The sequence below is a fragment of the Typopeltis vanoorti genome, chromosome 23 (assembly GCF_054136105.1).
Source record: "Typopeltis vanoorti isolate ZY-2024b chromosome 23, IOZ_Tvanoo_1.0, whole genome shotgun sequence".
NCBI classification, from domain to species: domain Eukaryota; kingdom Metazoa; phylum Arthropoda; class Arachnida; order Uropygi; family Thelyphonidae; genus Typopeltis; species Typopeltis vanoorti.
Window position 1 is genome coordinate 59899183 of NC_143571.1, and position 22492 is coordinate 59921674.

Genomic DNA, 22492 nt, shown 5'->3' on the forward strand with positions numbered 1-22492 from the left:
TGTTATTTCCCTATTTTGATTTGTTACCTTAATTCCTGCACTTCGACATTTGGAAACTGCATCCGGAACTGCAGCACGTGGTGGATCAATCATAGCTATGAGACCAACGAAACGTAAATTTTCAAGAGGGAAATTCTGTTCCTCAGGATCAAAGGGATAACCTTTTGGATAATCTTTAGGCGGTAATCTATAATCACAGAAACCTAAAAGAATAAACAAAATAAACTGAAATCCGAGATGACGTTTACTATGATAAATGTACGCAAGCAAAAAAAAAAAAAAAAATTAATAACCTCCTTTAAGGTAGGACTATATCACCTTATTTTATCTCGAGATATTTCTCCACAATATATTTTAATTTGGGGATATTCACATAAACAGTCATTCCATAAATATAAAGGCCTATAGACTAAACAAACTGGTCACCATTACTGGTCTTAACAGAATAGTGATCTCTCCTTGCATATCATTTTAACGTAAACCACGTGAATGAAAGCGAAATATGCAAGGAAAGCAGATGAAAATCTTTACTTCTAGCTAATAATTAAAGCTTCAGTAATGTCACAATTTTAGCATATTTTCAGCAGAAAAGCTGAATTCGGTATTGACCGCATACATGAAAGATTACTGATTCAGGCGGTAGATGAATTTTTGAAGCAAGCTACATCGTAGTTTAACATATCATAGAATGCTGAAGAATACAATGTTCACAATGTCAGTCTGTCAGAGAGTGTATGTACATGTTGGATACTACGAATACCAATAATGGAGGAGAGCAGGTTACATGCATGTTGATCTGTCTCCCACCACATGGATCCACCACTACACGTTCCCGAGGTTATGTTCATTAATTGGCTAGAAGTCAACGTCATCATGGCTTCTGCCGGAAAAGTGAAAATGCTGATATTGGGAGATTTGTCCCAATTTCCACTTCGAAGATCAGGACAATTCATCTCAAGAGGCCAGATTACTCTCTACGCAACAATGACATTATATATTCTCAAAGGATTATACACACAAAAGTTGCTGGTACAATCTGAATGAAGCATTCTCAAGCATCCATCTACACCAAATCACTTCTCTCAACTAGTTTTTGCTTCTTTCCACCGTTGAAAGTTCAACAAAACGATTCAATAGATAATAAGAAAACCTATGGAACAAACAAGGAACTTTTTCTTGCCGCTTCAAGCCTTCAACAAGCGGTGTTGATGGTCTCACCAGCAATGAAATTCATCTACCTAAAGACATTCATAATATAGCATATGGCCTATTAAGCTTACAAGAAAAATTTCCCGCAAATCCTAGTGTTCTTAAAAACGATATTTGCACCATCGAAATTAATAATTTTCATTATTTTATATGGATAACAGTATTATGGATTGAATACTGCTTAGTCTTTCTCTCCTCCTGAACAATTTTAGAGCGCTATGTAGTACGATATTTCCAGGTTAATATAAACAAACTAATGATAAACTAATGTAGTACCTTACCTATAACTCGCTCGCCCATTCCACCTAATTCCATATAAGCATTATTGAAAGCTGTCTTCATTTCATCATCCAGTACCTTTTCTTTTCCGTTCAGAAAAATAGTGGAACAACGTTCCAATATACGCTCAGGAGCACCTTTCATACATAATAGGTAGGAAGGATCATCCGGGTCATCGGTCTCATTAATCGTCACCTAATAATTAAATGAGATGTAACCAAGTAAGATCTTAAGCTGAATGGTAATTAAAAAAAAATTTAGACCGATAGTCTCACGTTTCAGCCATTCACGTGATATATGGTAAACCGTGCTCATAAATACAGGTTAATTATATAAACGAAAATGTTGAAATATTACGTTATCATCTGATTAAAGCTTATTATAAATTAGATATATTTATCAGAAAGTTCTTGCGACTTTCAAACGTAAATGTTTGGAAAGTATTTATTTATTTTATTTTTTCACAATCCTATTTTTTCCTTTACTTATCAACAATGACCGGCTCTAGGGATGGATAGATAAGATAAATGGGATATTTTCGTGGGGTGTAAATTAAATAAAAATTTACAAATATACTAAATATTTACCGAAAGTGCTAGAAAATTTTGTGTGTGTGTGTGTGTGTGTGTGTGTGTGTGTGTGTGTGTGTGTGTGTGTGTGTGTGTGTGTGTGTGTGTGTGTGTGTGTTTTGAGAGAGAGAGAGGGGGGGGGAATAACTAACATTTAACTCCGATAGCCAAGATCGAGAGTGATTCTACTAATACTTATTATAAACATGTCGTGAATATGAATTGCAGATAATGAGATCGTTTTAAAGGCTACACATTGCTGCAGTTGTGTCTTTTGTAATTATCTCTTACTTATCTCAATTATCAATACAGAAACAAGAAAAAATAATAACGTACGTGATACTTATTTGTAGAATTGAAAGGAATTTCACAGACTTTGGGATTCCGACGACGAAACTCAGTCACATTACCAATAGCCAGTTCCATACATTTAAGAATAGCAGATTCGGACGCATCACCAGTGCAGTCTCTGAAAAGAAAGATGAATGATTTAATAAGCGAATAATTTAATTGTTACTTGTGCACGATGTTCTGTTTGAGACTAGCAAAATGTTATTTGATAGGAAAATTGTTATACAATCATTTCATGATTATACTACAGAGGAATCCATTCTTTATCATGGAATCTTGGAACCTGAAGTATTAGTCAAAAGGAATTTTGAGAATAAAGAGTCTTCGAACCTACATTTTTATTTAGATGTTTTGAGAGCGAAGTCACTACTAAACTAAAAAAAATGGTAGAGTCGCAGCTGAGCTTTCACAGAATTAGGAAGACAATCACGAACACATGTTGGATAGCGAGTATGCTATCCACTAGGTCAACCAGGCCGGCACCGTTGATATGGATGTTTCCGAATATTTTTAGGTGACAGATGAATTTCATCTTCCATTTCCCGTAAGTACTACCGTACTTACGGGAAACATAAAATCGCTTGAAGAAAAATTGAAGCGATTTTAGATTTTCCGGATTATCTTACCATTCGGGAATGGGATGATTCACATAAAAAATATCGGAAATACTAAACAATCTTAATTTCATACAGTGGAGGCTGTTTGATGAAAAATTCGATTAGCAACAATTCATCGACGGGCAATCGTTCAAAAATCCACTATTCATCGAAATCTCTAAACCATCGCAGAAAAAAAATTCATTTCAGCAACAGCCGGACGGAAAGGCGATTTAATCAAAACATCGATTGATTAAAACCAATAAAATGTGAAGTTACTAATTTATGTGTTATATATATATATATATATATATATATATGTATATATATTATAAGATCAGTGTTACATTTCATTCTGAACATGAAGTGCATCTTAAAATTTACAAAAACAGTATACAAATATTGGAAATTAAAACAATCTTCAAAGAACTTTTGGAAGCATCCTAAAAGTAGATTTTTTTTCCTTCAAAGTAATCTGTGGAAATAAATTTTAAAAAATGGTCAATTAGCTTCCAAGTTTATATCAACACAGTGCATATAAAGTACCTGAGGCAAATAAGGCCCGCCTTATTTAAAATTTGAATAAGTTAGACAATTGTTTAGATTAATTGAAACAACAGTGTTCATATCAAAGTTTGTATTATCACTAATTAAAAAAAAACACAAATAAGAACAATTCTTGCAGTAATTTATATTTTAACCAAGTCTTTAAAAAACACCTTGTGGGCCTTATTAAACCATAGTAGTTTAATAAAGCCCTTGAACAAAATTAAATATTTAAAAAAGAATAGAACAATTATTTTTAATTATTATTAATTTTAATCATAATTATTAGCTTAAGAAGTCATAAGGGCATGCAAATACGCCACATTCTTCTTTGGTGAGACCAATACACTCTTCATGGTACCATTTAAGATACCGTGTGCATTGCCTCATATCAGCAACCTTTTCTTCTCGGCATCCATGGCAATACCACCCGCTCTTTTGACACTCTTTGTTCCTTTATTTATTTATTTATTTATTTGGTTCTTCCTGTTTTTCAGTGGCAGCCTTCTCTTTCTTACTATCCTCTTCTTTGAAAAGATCTTTGGTCACTCTCTGGCCCTTATAATTTAAAAGCTTTTCTTCGTGGTGTTGCCTTTACAACTACATAATTTGGCGTTGGCATTAACTCCTGAAACGATGACTTCAAAGTTCTTTGTTTTTAGATTTGCCAATGGAATCTTATTATCGGAGTTATCTGAATCACAAGATGGAGGATTAGGAGATGTTCTTACAGCTCAAGCAGGATTCAAAAATTGAGCTTTACTAATTATATGAAGAGCCAAAGGCTTCAATTGTTGCACTACCAAGTGGACTATGAGTTGCCCTGGTGTTGCACTATCCAGGTATTTGCTTACGCTTGGACTCGCCGAACTTTATTTATATAGTTTCTTATTCGGCTATGAAACAATATGGGATGTAATATCCCTTAACTTAAATAATTGAGTTTTACGTTTAGAAATTGTTGGGTTTCTCTTTAAAAATAACTTCAACCAATCTTTTCCTGAGAGGCCATATTTTTTTATTGAAGTTATTCCTAATTTCATTTCGTTCGCGAAATATAAAAGTTTGGCTGCGTATAGATTTTGAAGTTAAAGGGACGCCAATTGAAGCAAACTTTACTATTCTTTCTACCAAGTTCTTCTCTTGTTTTTTTGTTCGTACAGTATTTCTTCCTAATCTTTTCGTCATCTTCTCTGTCATTAAATGGTTCCTCAATGTTCTTCTAGGTAATCCATAGCGTTCTGATAGTCGTCCTCTTTGCACAGCTTTCATAGCTGCTTCTAGATTTTCATCAGTCCAAAGACCCCGTTTCTTCTTAACTTCTGACATTTTCAGAGGCCTTTAGCAATAAAATAAATAACTATTATGGGCAATCACCAAAAAATAAAATCATAAATTATAGCAGTTTAATAAGGCCCATCAACAAATTTACTGGGCCTTATTAACCGCCGCGAACTAGATTAGATAACATCTATTTTCACGTAAAATATGAAAGCGAAAAGAACAATATTTTAATTAAAACTTATGAATTATTGCAGCGTAATATTATTAAATGGGAAGACACAATAACCTCCCACAAAGGTCTAGGTCAAACTGACACAATACAGTCGCTAGATAATATGCCGCCACTGATTTGCCATTGTATTGCGTCCTCTCTGTGTGTAAGAAACCAAACCGGCGCAACCCGTAAATATGATTTTTTTTTTTTTTTAAACGGGCCTTATTTACCTCAGGTACCTTAACAAAGATTTTGTAATGGAAAGTTGCTTGAATTCTTGCCTAATAATTTCACTAGTTTCCAAATGCAGAAAGATAGAGAGATGAGACATTTTCAGTTATAAATGGTTTGATATTTCGTTAGTAATAACAATTTTAAGAGCTTCACAAATAAGTGATAACGTCGATTCGCAAACAAATAAATCGACGATAGAAAAACAAGCAACTAAACTACCTTCATTAAAATAACGCTCTCATCTCTCTCTCTCTCTCTCTCTCTCTCTCTCTCTCAAATAGCAACGTACAATTAGTTGACTGCGTATCGTTTCGCAAGTCGTTACGGAAGAGATCTGAAGCTGATATGTTATGAGTATTTCAGATGCCATGATCTACTTAAGTGCTGCAATGTTAAGGGTGCTTAAGAACTTGACGATATACTATTTCACGATCTCCTAGTCTCGATACAACCTATTAAACCTAGTACGGTAGATGTGATTTGGGATCGATAAATGACAGCTCGTTGTACCAGCAAATCCTGAAGAGGTGCATTTAATTACACACTTGTCCCGATTCCACAGTCTGTTAACCACACTTTGCGACATTCTAAGCCTCTATCAGTCAAACGGCGGTAGCTGAGACTTCTGTCTAAGCTACCGCCTGTTTCTGTCTAGTGGAAACGATGTATGTTGCAATACATCATGTTACCGTGTGCTGGTACGAGAGATAAACACATTCTTTCTTTCTATAATTACCTTCATTTTCTTTCATAATTATGAAGATAATTTGATGCATTTATGCAATATATAAATAAATTATTCTTCTTCATGTGATATTTCCAAACTGTAGAATATTCGTAACCCACAGAACAATTTATCATCTCTCACTTTTCTCTTTTCTTCTTCTTTTTTAACTAAAGAATAAATATAAATGAAATATACGCTGCATTAGTCGGTAGTTACGATATTCTTTGCATAGGCGCCTTGAAGCATGCAGCAACTACCATTCAGTTTGCGAGTGGCTAGTTCGAGATGAGAGGTACCTTTCACGATTTTTCAAATGAATTAGCCGATCTGATCCAAAGGTGTCAGGGTTTTCGTTCCTGGAATTTAGTTTTTTTTAGTTTTTTATTATTATTATTATTTTACAAGATAAAATGACCAGAGAATACATGCATTTAATAGATATGATATATGCTACCTCGTAGTGTTAAATGCCTCCTTCGTAATGTTCCCGCTGTAGTACGAGTATATATACGTTGAAATAAAGGCCAGTTAGCCGACTTGTAAAGAGCCGGAAGGATTTTTCTCTCGTAAACTAGGATATTACTTCTTCAAAAAATGGACAAATTAACTAGTTAGACATGCTAGACTTTGGAAATATGACTAACCTCTCTATCATTACCAAAATTAGCTTTATAAAAAAAAATTCAAAATTCGTCTGAATAATTTGAATCTTTTCTGCTATAGAGCATTTCGACCTTAGAAAAAATGGAGTTTGGTAAGAAATTTAACAATGGATTAGAACGTTTCTAGATCTGTAATTTCCAGTTTGCATCTAAACTGAATGATGATGGGTAGTTCGCGCATACGTCCTGGTGTATGTGGTTGTGGTTTATCCCTTCAGTCATTTCCGACCCGAGGTGACTTTGTAGGCATTGCCCACAAAGTTTTCCTAGAGAGAGATTTTTACAGGGTAGTTCACTATTCCTTTCCTCAATTTTATCCGGGCTTGGGACTGGCATATGGTTGGGACATATTCATGACTGTAATCCATGTGTGTGTTCACGGTAGCAGTTTGCTTGTTCTGGGGAAACGAAAACCCGAGTTTCTAGGTGAAAAAACTCCCTACCTCCGTATGAGATCGACTAACTCACCTTGCCTCGAAAGAAACCAGACAAACGTTCCTCAGACGGGAATCGAACCCAGGTTTTACAAACAAAGAGCTTCGTCTATACTGACTGAGATTCGGAGGCTCTCGCATACGTCCTAAAAGTCTCTAATGGTGGAATAGAAATACCATGATTTATCATGAAAATATATGCAATAATAATGAAAATAAATTAAAATAAAATGAAAAGTGAATGAAAGAGTGAATAAAGATGTATTCATCAATAATCATTCAGAAGTTGCAGTTGGAGTAGCAAACCTTACTGAAGACTGAATTAGACAATATTCGAAACATTTTTCAACATTTAGAAACATGTTTCGAATACTGTCCAATTCCACTGACTTGAACTGCATTTGCTGACACGCCACAGTATTAGTAGGCTCAATAGTACGCCGTGTCAGCAAATAAAATTCAAGCCAGTGGCTGTACAAAATTACAGAATTCATAACTGTGAAGTTTTTTAAATAATTCAAAGTGCATCTTAAATTTTGAATTATACAATTCGAAAGCATTTCGAATTATACAGTTCAGAGATCACACCAGATCAGAGTTCCAATATTCAAAGTGGTGCTATAATACAATAGATGATGAAATTCTCACCAAGAAAAGAATGATTGGCAAGAGGACAAAGCCTATAAACGCCTATAAAAGTTCTTAACCTGATAAATTTTGGTTTAATTTTTTGCAGTTTGAATTTTTATGTAAAAACCTACTTTTAAATTTTAAACTTCTAATTTAAATGTTTGTTTTTTGAAATTTGTGCAGTTTACTTTAGGAAACATGTTCATTGTAATATACCAATTCTTGGCTGGTGATGTCCTTGTATATTTATGCAATGAATAGCATTTCTCATACCGCAAAACAGGCAAACTGGACAGAAGAATACACACTATTAACAGCCGCAATAATAGCTTCTCATAGCCTTGGTTGTTTTGGTCATGATTCAAGCAACAACAACAACAACTGCAAAACCCGTTTCATGTTTTCCTAATAATGGCAAGTATACATGCGAAACAGTTGCTGCATTTTCTTTTTTCTATTATTTACGGACTACAACCAAGAAGTAATAATTCTCGTGAAATCATTACTGAATCCACTTGAATAATAACACAAGCGAAACTAGCTTGTGTTCATTCAAATTTCACTTAATCATTTTTATTGGTTACAATTAAATAAAAATTGCTACCACAAAGTAGTGTAATAATTCAATGTTCAATAAGCATTTGATGTATCTGTTGTACAACAGTTCCTAGAAGTGAAGTGAATGTGTTCCAATAAATATCGATTTCCAAATTCTTGTCCTTCCATCGCACACATTCTTCTTCTTGATTTCTTTTTAGAACTTAAGTTACTCAATTGCAAGCTGATGCAACTACAAGGAAGCTGATAAACACGATTTTTCTTTAATATATTACAACATGAGTGGGCACAAGACACTGATATTCTTATTATGCAGCTTAATGACTGAAAATATTAATATGGATGCTGAAAAGAAACAAAATTTCTATTCTTTTTTCTTTTTTTCCCCCGGATCGAAGCAATAGTTTTATTGACTTTTATACGCTCGGTTTTAGATACTTTTCGCAAAGGAAGATGCCCTGTGAATGATGAGTGGTAACATTTGACTTTTCGTCGTGGATATCCCTTTTATTTTTATTTTTTATTTTTAGGACAATAAGAGTCTTAAAGGATTTTGAAGGCAGAATAAATAACAGCTAGAGATAAATAAGTAGTTTAACGTACTAAGGTGACTCAGCCCACTTGCGGTAAAATGAGTCATGCGATTCTGTTTGCAGTCAATAACTTTGTCTGTCGCCAGCAAGCATTGACATTCTGCTTGAGTTCAAATAGCCAACAGTTCACAAATCGATATCGGAAGTCGATTTTTCAAGTTTCATCTTGAATTCTTTTAGACTGCATTTTATGGAACATCAAATTACAAATAACAGCTACAATATTTCAAAGGGAGACAAATGATTTTGAGAAGTAATTGTAAATATTCGACTTCTCAAAGAAATGTAACGCTTGAAGGCCAACAAAAATGATTCTCTGTTGAATAACTGCTCTATATTTGGTTTAAGAAATAATGATTATATATCGTCGGGATGTTTATTATAAAAAAGGAAAAAATCTTTAAAATGTTAACTATCTATTTTGATACATATCGAATAAAATTCGACGTTTGAACTTACAAAACATGCGAAGTTAAGAGAACATTTATATTTTCTTAATATCCAACGGTAGTTTTATTATTATTAATAATAATTTGTGTTTTAAAATAACCCCTGCTAATAGCTGGATTTTACTCCCTCACTTTTCATCGACATCTACCTTCCCACTAAACCCAGAAATTAAAAGCATCCGAAAATTATGAAAAGCCGACTGTACTCAATTTGTCACGCAATGAAGGGTGCGCAGTGTGTGTGTGTGGGGGGGGGAAACCAGAATCATCGATCCGTTCATTATCGCAGTGAACTGGTAATACACATATATCTCTGGACTTCGTGTAGAGAAAGCATAGGTGGGAGTGTATTTAAAATACACGCCCACCTTTCAATAAGTATTTTTAACACCTTTTATACGGTCATATCCTCACCCATATATGGTAGATATGTCAGAGGTTTGTTATTTAAAGTACAATTAAAATATTATAACTAACGTAAAGTATACAAACTTTGATGCAATATGGACACTGTGGTGTAACTCATTCTCTAATACAAACAAATGCACTAAAGCTGAAAAAGTTTATGAAAACTAATGTTTCAATGACATGTTTATGTCATTAAGAAATGTTAGTACTCAGGGATAAATTGTCACGTTTTCAAAAGTTGAGGGTATACCTGGTACGAAATGTCGTTGAGAAACACTACATTACAGGCATTTTCTGCAACAATGAACCGAGAAGGTAGGCTATGACGCCTGCTATATCGAAATAGGACATATGATGCAAAAAGTACTTGGGTGTTTGTAAATACCTTTTCAACACAGGAACATTCTCTTGCCCTGCCTTAAATTCAGCTCTACTACAGAGACAGGCAACCCGAGCTAAAGCCTTAAATCCGGGAGAAGTCTTGTCATACTGGATCCCTAGAAAATAATGTATTTGCATTATTTTGTAATGTAATGTATCACTGAAAGTCTTACTCAGGATTTCTAAAATTAAAAAACCAAAAAACTTCTAGATCCATTCATTATTTTTGATTTTCATACTATAAGCAGAAAAATGGAAAACTGTTAACCATCGCAAAAACAAGATTCAGACAGAACGTGATCAATGAGACAGGATGAACTAACACGTCTCGTATTGCAAGTTTGAACCCTCAACTTTAATTTCCGGTTTGAAATAACAATAAGTGTTTTATCAACGTTTGTCGACTCATTTTACAAATAAACAATTATTACAAATAAACATTTTATAAACAAACAATTAAATGCTTTGTGGTTATGCAAATATTTTTGAACATTCATATTCAAAGTTACTCAGCGATCAGAAATCTAAGAGTCTGGGTTCATTCAGTACAAGTACTTTAAACCTTACATTCCAGAAAAATATAACTGACTGCTCGTATTAAATGCTCGTTTTCAATATGGGCAGACCAAACAGTAATTAATTTCATCGTGCTGTAATATGTCTCTTTGATTTCCTATCTGAAGATAGAACTGGAAAAGTAATCTGAGGTTGGGAATTTTCCTACTTTATGACGATAGCGAAAATTCCACGAAGTGACAAGGCATGAAATAATATGTTAAGCAAGTGACTTTTTGTCATCCGGAGAAGACTGTACGTCACGAAGAATACAACGAATTGCTACACAGCGAGATAACAACACGTTTCAAGCAGACAGAGAAGTCTGTTTTGCGGAACGTTGTTGTGGAATTCATTTAGAAACATGTGTTGTTTAGAATGTCCAAATTGGAAGTAAAATTAAGATTTGGCACAGCAAAGATAATTATCATAATTATAAACGCAGAAAATGCTAATTTTCTTCGGCAAAGAAAAGGATTTGTATATTTTCAGGTTTATCTTTTTTTAACTTTCATCCTTCAAGCATATTGCGTGTAAAATTGATGCCACAACCTCTAAGCCTAACGAGAGTAATAACGTCCTCGATTTAAAAACTAGTTTCAGTTTTACGGAGAACAATAGAAATTTTTCTATACTAAAGTGGTTCTTTCATGCGAGATTTCATCATTTGAAATGCATTTAAATTCCTGAAGATGAAAATTTACACCGTTGAGCCGTTTTATCTAATTGTGGTACACCATTTATCTCGCTAAAAGCCATTTCCTTTTTTATTCTTTCTTTTCACTTACTTCTTTGTGAATAAATACGCGCTTCAAAAGTAAGCACTTTTGAATATAGACAGTTTTATTTAATTGCGACGTCAATCAACGACAGCAATTAAATGTAATTAAAAGTAACCGCAATCACAACTGCTAATGGGTAGACAAAATAAAAAAAATAAAAGTATTCTGGAAAAATCTTAAGTACTTCTCAACACAAACGAAAACTGGTCTTTTTACCAGAAATATAACACCCACACACATTGACAGTAAACAAACGAACCTTTCGTTGTCTAGTCATGAGTAAATTTACCAAACGTACAATAAATGTTTCAGGGATCTCATCGACTTCATCATTATGACGATAATAAAATTATATGGGCTTACGTGACCTTTCGGAGACGCGAAGGAAAATCAGCGATAAAAATAATATTGGTGCGCATTAAATGTAGTATACTTTTACTGAAATATATATACCTTTTTATCTGATCCACATCGCTAATACAGCTAGATTACAATCCTTGGATAAAAAATATTTTTATATGAAAATAAATTTAAAATGATAAAATAGTTTTAGACATATTTAAACAAAAAAGAAGTACACCTCTTGGAATATGGCACGCTTGACTGCTTTCTAAAACCTAAGATTTCTTTTGTATTTAAGTGAATGCATTATTACGATATATTAATACCTGATTGGTCTTCGGTGGTGTCAGCTTCGATGATCTGGTTGTCGAACCACATATGGGCTACTGTCATCCGATTTTGAGTGAGGGTACCTGTTTTATCGGAGCAAATCGTGGAAGTCGAACCCAGAGTTTCAACAGCTTCTAAATTCTTAACCAAACAATTTTTGGATGCCATTCGTTTGGCTGTGAGAGTAAGACATACCTGGAACAACAAAAAAAAAAAATGATGTATTGAATTGTAATAAAAAGATGTCTAACATTATTTGTCTATTCTGTATGAAAATTTAAAAAATATACATGAAGAGGAAATAGGATTTTATGTATGACAGTGGTGACACAATGTGTTATAAGAGGACCTAAAATGTCCTGGAGAGGCGAGTAAATACTTAATCTGCATATATTTGGTATTAATAAATAAATAGGGAAAATATTTAATATTATTTAATATTATTTAGTATTCTTTTCTCCTGGAAAGAGAGAATACTCGAAGCTACAGAAAAGTCTTACAATTTACGAACGAAAAAAAAATGTATGCAAGCAGGTTAAACACATTACAGAAAAAAATATAAATAAAACGTATATTTATTATATGAATTTGCATATATTGAAAAGAAACAAAAATGAAATAGAAATAAAAAATACACATCTGTTCTTTCTATTGTATTTAACAAAAGACTGCCATAATCGGAATTAAACATCAATAAATACTATAAGATAATATATTTAATGTAAAGTATCAATATGTTTAATAGACACAATATTAAATCAAAGATTATTTGCTTTATTATTAAATTAAATTTTATCGCTTTTAATTTAAGAATGTTATTCTACAATGGCTTCATAAAAAAGACTTCATTTTCATAAAAAAAAAAAATAAAAAGAAATCACTCAGATGTATAAGTTTAACTATTACGATGTTCATTCTTTACTCCCCAAACAATGCTTCCTGGATATTTCCACTGTGAAGACATCGCAAATAAATTATGTATTATTTTTTCTCACTGAAATATTTAATGATTCGACCTTCAGTGGAACTACAGTTTTCAATTTTTAACTCCTATTTTTAGTCTCTATGTCTGTATTCACATCTTTCTCAATATTTTAAGTTATTTCTGACATCCCTGATAAATTCTGAGAGTTACTTAAAAACCATGTCTCCTTTTTCTACTAAAAGGAAACACTATTAAATTGTGAGATGTGTCTGAGGATGACCTAATCAAAACATGGGATATTTATACTGTATACGTACTAAATTATTCTGTAGTACGAGGGTAATTTTAAAAATTTTGCACACTGTACTTTGTTGTTAAACCAAATATTGTTAAACGGAACATTTATTTGAAAAAATACATTGGCACGCCATCAATATAATCTCAGGTCTGCCTTATCACTACTAGCCAACGTTTGGATAAAAGAAGCCTTTTATATGTGTTTGATAATTCGAGTCATCTCAGCAAAATCTTTGTCAGAAACTTAATCGCAAAATAGTTCTTTTAAATTAGGGAATAGAATGAAATCTAGATTCATCGCGTCAGGAGGAATGCATCGGGAAAAGATATTTGTCATCCATACTTTTCTATAAGATCAGATACTTCACATGAAGTATGTTATCACGCACTGTCATGCGGAATTATCATGATATCTGCCCTGAGTCAAATTTTTTCCTCCATTTTGAAGTCTGTTATTTGGGAACAAGAGCACGAAAAACAGGAACCGGCTCTGGCGTAAAAGTGGAAACTATTACATCATAATTTTTTTAAATATTTTTCAATTATATTTCACGTAGCCCAGAAACAAAGACAACATCCTCTGAATGTTATGAAAGACGTATGTGGAGATACATTAGAAACAGCTAAGAATTGGTCAGGAAAATAGATTCTCCAGTCTGATAGTGCAATTGACTGAATTGCCGACTCAAGCTACTTCAGACTTCGAATAACCACAGAAGTGGTCTCACATTGGCCGATGAAATTCGTCTCCCTTCTAAAGACAATCACAAACTTTCATGTCCAAGACACGAACCTACAGCCTGTTTAATGAAGAGCAATCTCAGTAAATGACCTTCTCTTCATTAAAGAGGCTGTGAGTTCGTATTTTTCTGACCTCATAAACAACCAATGATTTAAGATTATTATGCTTTGCAATATATTTACACTCTTTAATAACTGATTCATTTTTTTGTGCTTTTCAACTAGATTTTACTTAGCGAAATGCTACTGATGAAGTAAATTAATTAATGTCACTATTTCCTCGGCTTTGTTCTCGATATTCCTAGTATTTGTATGCATACATACCGATAAAAATTATATAAAAGGAAACAATTTAAAGTTTAAATATAGATTTTATTACTTACAATGTAATACAGCTATTTAAATAATTAACTATGTTTACCGTTAATTTAATAGTAATAAAGTTGTAGTATATAATGGAAACAGGTAGGACTGAATAATATCCTTATTATGTGGACTAAGGACACAAAATATCCTTAGTCCACAAAGTATTCGCCGGTTTAGATTCATGAAAGAGCATATAAATGCTCTCTACTCAAGAAAGAATCTATTTACAAAGATGCTGTCCGAAAGCTATTTACTCTTGCTCGTTTATTTTATCCCAGTTGTTCCGAGACCATTGAGATAAAGCTACGAACTGCAATGACGTATGATATCAAGTCCGAAAAGCATCGTGCGTGACACTTGCGAAAAAGAATAAGACACAAACTGAGTGTCGATTTTAAAATTGTACTGTATATGATACTCTACAGTTTAGAAATAAAATAAATCCACTCCTTTAGTTAAGAAAAGTAAAATAAATTTGGTTAGAGTTATTTGGTCAAACTATTCCATAAAACAGCTCTCGAGATATGACAGTATGAAGGGTATCAATAAATTCTCAAAAGGTTGCAGCAATCAAAATGTCTTTTTATCAACACTTTATGAGCACGATTGCCGAAGAAGCAACGAAGAGTACATAGTAATGGAACGATCTTTCTTAAAAATGACAATATTGGATTCTGTATAGTTTTTCTTATTTTTTTATTCAAGGGACTTCTAAATAAATAATCCGTTTTCATGCGATATTGTTTCCAAAATGCCGACTGGATGTCTGTTAATCACAGAATGAGGTCAAGTCGTTTTTCATAGTTAGATATTCATTTTTATGCGACATAATGCATTATATTTACGTCTTGCGGTTTCAAATATTATTTCAACTGTTAGTAAAATTCAGAAATGGCTAGAAATAATGCTATCCTCTAAAAAAAAATTAAGCAAATGTTTGATCTTCATTGCCTTTAATGGTTAAAGGCAATGAAGTCTATAATTGCTAACGTGAGCATGATACTGATAAATTATCATACTCTGAACTGCGAGTTGCCAATTCATAAAACATAAAAAAATCTCATTGCAGTTAGGTTGCGCCATGGAAGAGAACACGACCTATATTCAGTTAAATGTAGGTTGCATGAGAAAAAAGTAAGCTTACTTAAAGAATAACGCAATTTAAACTTAAATCATGATATTAAAGCAATTTTTCATAAGATATAAAAAGGAGTTGTACATGTTAAATGTTAAACATGGTATGAAAGTTACATTTCAAATTAGAAAATTAGACAATCTCATACAAAGATGAAATATGGGATAAGCACCAACTGATGTGATCTATTTTTTATAGTTATTATTATTATAAGCGAGGATAAATCGAGAACTTTTTTTTCTGCTATAAAGAAGCAAGCCTAAGTAATATCCAACTATAATGCAATTTTTTAAACTGTCGTCGTCAATATTTAGCTGCTGCTGCTAATGCCAAAGTTACTATAACTATTAGGTACGACTTTAAAAAAAAAATAATAAGAGAGTGCCTTTAGAGATAATTAGGCAAGTGTATGAAAATGCAAAAACCTCAGTGATAATGAGATCACGAGTAACAGAGCACTTCGATATTACGATTAGTTTGTTATTTCATTTTTGCCATCTGATGTAATTATAAAAGAGTTAATGTCTGGATTAAGCTGAGTTCTTTAGTTTGATACAAAGTAACTTCGACCATGACAGGTGTCTTGGAATTGCATGCAGACCGTGAGTCAGTTTCTCAGTTTTTTTTTTTTTTTGTGAAAAAAATCAGAAATGAATGAAGCCCAGAATGAACTCCGTAAAACATATAATAAAAAAAAAGAAACTCTACAGCCATAAAGAAAATAAATAAAGGGAGTAGAAGAATTGACACATAGACATCACAGTGATCTCACCATTCTTACGTAGAGATTTATGCAAGGATGGTACTCGTAAATAGCACAGCGTAGAGATTGATGTAGAAATTTATTATTAAGGATGATTATATGAAGATCGTATCACGCGTACATAAATATAAGATAGGATTAACGATAACTGGAACAATATAGAGCGATGGATAGCACATAGGGGTGCCAACAACGCCACTGAAAATAAAATGAAAACTGGACAAGATAGGATTAGAAGTTACATGCAGCAAATACGATAATATCGGGGAAGAATGGAAAGGAGCTGTTCAAAAAAAAAAAAAATGGAGGAATCGAAATGCTATGAGAACCAAGTAGAATGAAACATCATAGAAATTAATATATTGCAAGTAGAGGAGAACAAGAAATAAATTAAAAAAAAAAGCGAATGAAAATTGATTAGAATTAAACCATCAAATTCATTTATTCGATAAAATTGCTGAAAAAAAAAAGAAATTTTAGAATTTCCTGATATTCCAGTTACTAACAGAAGCACCATCAACTGTTCTAACATGAATGAGATTCTGAACCTTCATCCAAGTCGAAATGTACATCTAATAAAATATGAGGTATTTCTATAAAATTATTATTAAAATAACTTCAAAATGCTTACTACGAAATTAATAGACCTTTTTTATTAGACTTTTTTTGATCGGGATAAAAAATAATTTTAAGAATCAGCAATTACATGTATAGATGCTCATACTAACAACACAAACGAACACCGCTCTTAAAACAGAATTTAAATGAGCTTCTTTTTTTAATGTTATTCCTTAATAAAGAAATGTTTAAAAGAAAAAAAAGGAAAAAAGTTATTGTATACAAAATAAAGCTTATATGTCCATCTTAAAGTTTTTAGGACCCAATATTGATTGGAATTATACTACACTCTTCAAAAATACTAAGAAAATGTTCTTTGAATCATCCTAATATCTATTCAAGATCTTGAGGATGCTATTAATGCTGAATTGAAACTTCTTAACAGAATAAGGTGGTCAAGCCGCTACCCACTTGGATAACGTAGTCTATTCCCATGCTTACAGTGCAAGTGTCCCAGGGGATCAAAATAAAAAAAAAACAGTTGTCCAACCTTAGTCCTGAGAGGCAGAGAGAGAGAGAGAGAGTTCTAAATAACGACCAAATAAAGTTCCAGTCACCGAGGAGTTATAAACCGAAGTTTTTTTCCCAGGCAATTGACGAAACCATGCAGTGACAGAATAAGATATTTAAGTAATAAAAAAAGTATTTTTCAAATAAAATATATTGTAAATAAAAATATGAAATTATTCTCTATAATAAAACACGAAATAATAATGAATACAAATAATTAAATTTTAAAATAAAACTTGACGCGGCCATAGTTGTTACGGACTGATCCCGCTAAAATATACTGGAAAAAAGAAAGAAAGAAAGGTGTCATTTCAAGTATCTCAAGAAAAAAAAAATGTTTAAATATAACTAATCCACTGGCCCAATTTAGAGGTTTCTCCTTACATTTGGGATTCGAACTTTGATCCTAGGACTAAGTTCAAAGACGTGAATCTATACAGTGTATAGATTCATGGAATAAAATCTTGACTTACCAAAATTAAGCTTATCATGAAATAAGAATATTACTTACTGTATTGAACGCTTATTTTTACCAACCACTCGAAAACAATTCCAGTTTTATTATGACTGGATGTTTGAAAGAAAAAAATAAAACATTAGGATATGGCAAGTAAAGAAACGAATTCAGATAATCATAAAATAAGATGCCGTCAGTAACAGCATTGCTGTAAAGTAGCATCATTATCGCAATTAAGCAATCAACAGCTGGTAGCCATAATTTTGCTGTTAGAAATTATCTAAACCAAAAAAATAATAACTTTTAATAATGGTTTTAAATACCGTATTTCATTATATCCCATCAAGTTGAAAATACCTCGGAAATGTTCGTAAGAATCCTTGGCAGGATTCGAACCCGTTCTTAAAACAAAAGTTTATATCGTTCTTCCGACCAAACCATACAAACATCTGAAAGTCAATTCCCTTCTTGAAACTTTCATTTAAAAAAAAATATCAAAGAAAATTATTCTTGAGTATTTATACTTCGATCATTAATTATTGCTCTTAAAAAAATAAAAATACAAAATGATTATACTAAATGAAAAAGGAAATAACACCTAGGCCAAACAGATAGATCAATTATATGATCACCGCAGCAATTACACATAAATAAACAGACAATGAAGAAGTAATTCTTAGGATAAGAAGGTTAATTCTTAAGGGTAAGTTTAAGCATTTTGGACTGAAGACAATGCAGACTACGTATTATATTAATAGGAATTAGCTACAAGTGGTAAATCTGAAACTAGAAGCCCAGAGGAGGTTGTAAACGGTAACTTCAAGCTTAGCTGCACTTTGCTAAGGTAGTTAACACTTCACGTCAGCAGCCGTCATGTTGAAAAGAACACCAACTTTAGGAATAAGAAAATTAAGTTCTCACTTTATAAGATCACATCTGGACTACTGTTCTCAGATCTAGTCCACCAAGTCCATGGAGATGAGGAAATATTCGAAAAAGATCCAGCACAAATTAACCAAGATAATTTCCCCTTATTCAGTTGTATGATAGAAACGTAGAAGTTAGTAAGGGAAAATTTTTCAACTCATGGAACATGGGAAGAGAACTCGGGATCAGGGAACAAGTAAGGTCTGGGTTATTTTCATAGTGATGTATGATGAGTGAATGGAATAAGTGAATGGAATAAGATGCCAGTGGGTAAAAACTATGAGTAATTTTAAGTAAATAATTAATTTATATATATATATATATATATATATATATATATATATATAATTAAATTATAATTTACAGGAGTAAATATAATAAAAATGTTTCATTGTTGATTAATATCGGCTATCTTACCGTTACAGTCGCTAGAAGGCCCTCTGGGACATTAGCTACAATTATTCCAATAAGGAAGACCACAGCATCCAGCCAATAATAGCCCAGTATAAATGCGATTACGAAGAATGTGACTCCGAGAAACACGGCAACGCCAGTAATGATATGAATAAAATGAGCTATTTCTCGAGCAATTGGAGTGTCGCCTACTTCTAGACCCGAAGCCAAATTCGCAATACGGCCCATTATAGTGCGATCGCCTGTACAAACCACAATTCCGGATCCGGTACCTGAAACAGAAAGAAGTGCAAACTATGTATTTCACTGGTGACTGATAAAACATCACACACACATGCACACATACACACACAAAATAAATCTCATATTTATTTGCCATCAGAAGTCAAAATAAAACTGCTTAAAGCTGTTTTAAAATAAATAAATTTGAACTAACGTATTTGTTTTTACAAAATTGAGGAAAAAAACTAGCTAATCTGTTACAAGGATAAAGAAATTAAAACCTCACATTCAGGTAAATCGCGATATGTATTTTATATGACGCTTTCTGCTATTGTTCTAGAGGTTTTGTGGCCATCTTAGTGATTATAAATACTAAAAAAAATTCAGTCAGAAAAAGTTGTAGAAAATACATTTAAAGACAAACTTTTATGTAAAATATTGCCATCAGTAATCTCAGGGATAATTTCGGATTCTTGGATTATATCCCAAATCAAACAGATTATAATTTTTCCGGAGACTCCTAGGCTCAGTTGATTTCAACAATGTCCTTTGATCGGAAAGACCTGGGTTCGAATCTCGTCTAGTAAGCAAAAAGCTTTAATCAGGACTTCTCATCTGAAGACGAGTTATCCGATCTCATATGGGAGCGAGAGAGTTCTTTTCTCCAGTAAACTCGGGATTTGCATTCCCAAAACAGGTTTAATATTCCGTCAGATATGGTTTCGAAAGCCTGCACAGTATAGTGTGGGGTTTAAGCATAAGCGTAAAACAGAACAGAATCATATTTCTAAAAGTATAAAAACTGCATTTTATGTATATTTATTATGATTATATTTATTTATTTACATAGTATATAAGTTTTATGCTTGAAATAAGAAGAAATAAATCTATCATACAAAAATGTTGTAATATTCTTCTTCTTCTGCAGCTTTTCCCACTAAAGTAGGGTCGCAATTTGTAGTGAGTCTCCTTGGACTGTAGCCACATCCAAGTTCTTCATCCTCAAGTCCACCTCCACCATCTCTTATTTGGCGGCTCGCGCTTCCTCCTCCCCTGCACATCCATCTGCATGACCTTTCTTCCCACATACTCTTCCTCCCTCTTCATCACATGACCAAACCATCTCAACCTTGCCTCCTGTATCTTTGCTCCTAAGTTCGTAACTTTCACCGTTCCCCTCACATAGTAATTTCTCAGACGATCCTTTCTGGTCACACCGCACATCCACCTAAGCATTCTCATCTCTGCTACCTCCATCCTGCTGATATTATTTTTCCTCAGGGCCACAGTTTCCAAAGCATATGTCATAGCTGGTCTCACTACTGTCCTATAGATTTTGCCTTTTAGATTGATCGGCACCCTCTTATCGCATAGCACTCCAGCCATCTCTCTCTCTCTCCAGTTCCTCCATCCTGCTTGTATCTCCTGCATCCCACTTCCTTCTCAGCCTCACCATCCTCTTTCATTGTTGAACCTAAATATCTAAAGTCACTGACCTTCCTGATGACATTTCCTTCCAGCTCCAGATCTGTCTCCTGGCTGCCATCCACTTTGCAACACATATATTCTGTCTTACTTCTGCTCAGTCTCATACCTTTTTCTTCCAGTACTTTCCAGTTTAGTTGCCACTTCTTCTGTTGATTCTGCACACAGCGTGATATCAACTGCATACAACATAGTCCAAGGTGCGTCTTTTGTATGATAAATAAATCTATCATACAAAAATGTTACAATATTATTGATTTAAATTAATACAACAACAAAACACAAGTTCATTATATTGATATTCTCCTCGTTAGTTATATAACTTCTCCTCGGACTATATATTAACATTTAAGCTGTATATGAGATTCATAGAGAAAAGAAAAATATGGGTACTATTTAAATGACTCGAATTACCTACAAACTTTCTGAAACTTTTTTTTCTTATATCGAGTGAATTTTAATGCCACTAGAAGAAACCGATGTCGAAATTATTCATAAACATATCTCGCATCAGGTTCACGTACGGTTTAGTTTTAACCATTTAACAATCTACAGATGTAGCTACGACTTCTAAACATGAAGCCTCCGAGGCGTATCATGACCTAAAACTACTGAACGGATTTGGGTGAAATTTGGTATGTAAAACAATGAAGAAAAGCTGTTATGAAGAAATGTACTGCTTAAATGATATGTTTAAGCAGTACATTTATTTATTATACGTCATTTATGTATGTTCCTGGACGTACACTTTTAAAGAGATTACGAAATGTAACCTGTTGCATACTACTGAATCTGACTTATGATAGAGACTTCCTTGCATCGAGCTAGTAACTGATCCTTTATGTTATGGAAAGCAGGCACATTCGTGTCAATAGGTTATTTATACAGTTCCTGTAACGCTATCGAATATAATTATAAACACAATACTAACCTTCAACGCAGTTCGTCGAAAAGAAAGCTAAGTCCTTTGTTTCCAGAGGATTATCACTTGTGCATTCCGGGTTACGGGACTGTGGTTCGGATTCACCAGTTAACGAAGAATTGTCAACTTTAAATCCTTGAGCTGTGATCACCCTAAAATCAGCTGGGATTCGGTCTCCTGCTTTAACTTCCACTAAGTCTCCGATTACAACCTCTTCTGAAGGGATTGTATACTTTTCACCATTGCGAATAACTGTTGCTTGCTAAATAAAAGATAATAAATACTCACTTCACGGAACCAATAATGGATAATAAGAAACAAATCGATTAATGGAAAGTAGGTTTTTTTATTACACAATAAATCCCTTTCGTTAAAGCTATGAAAATATATCGAGTATCAAGACAAAGAGACATATATTTATCACGTAATTTCATTAGTCTTAGTAGATGCATCTTTGTAAGTTAAAAAATCTTATAAAAGGCTTTTCGTGCTCCATGAAAAAAAAATAAAATGTTAATTTTAATTAAAATATTTACATTGTTTACAAATATAAACAACAACAAAATAAACAAAAGCA

General features: G+C 33.1%; 1 protein-coding gene across 2 annotated transcripts in view; it reads right to left on the reverse strand.

The window, feature by feature from the left end:
* LOC150093891 (sodium/potassium-transporting ATPase subunit alpha-like) overlaps nucleotides 1-22492 on the reverse strand; it is a 189530-nt gene that overhangs the window by 51802 nt on the left and 115236 nt on the right. For both annotated transcript variants that reach the window (XM_090413198.1, XM_090413199.1), the window contains exons 6-12: nucleotides 21925-22177; nucleotides 19290-19558; nucleotides 12130-12328; nucleotides 10129-10240; nucleotides 2394-2526; nucleotides 1491-1683; nucleotides 28-203 (exon numbers count right to left, since the gene is read on the reverse strand). In XM_090413198.1, the coding sequence (XP_090269324.1) occupies nucleotides 28-203; nucleotides 1491-1683; nucleotides 2394-2526; nucleotides 10129-10240; nucleotides 12130-12328; nucleotides 19290-19558; nucleotides 21925-22177 (1335 nt within the window). The remainder of the gene's footprint in view (nucleotides 1-27; nucleotides 204-1490; nucleotides 1684-2393; nucleotides 2527-10128; nucleotides 10241-12129; nucleotides 12329-19289; nucleotides 19559-21924; nucleotides 22178-22492) is intronic.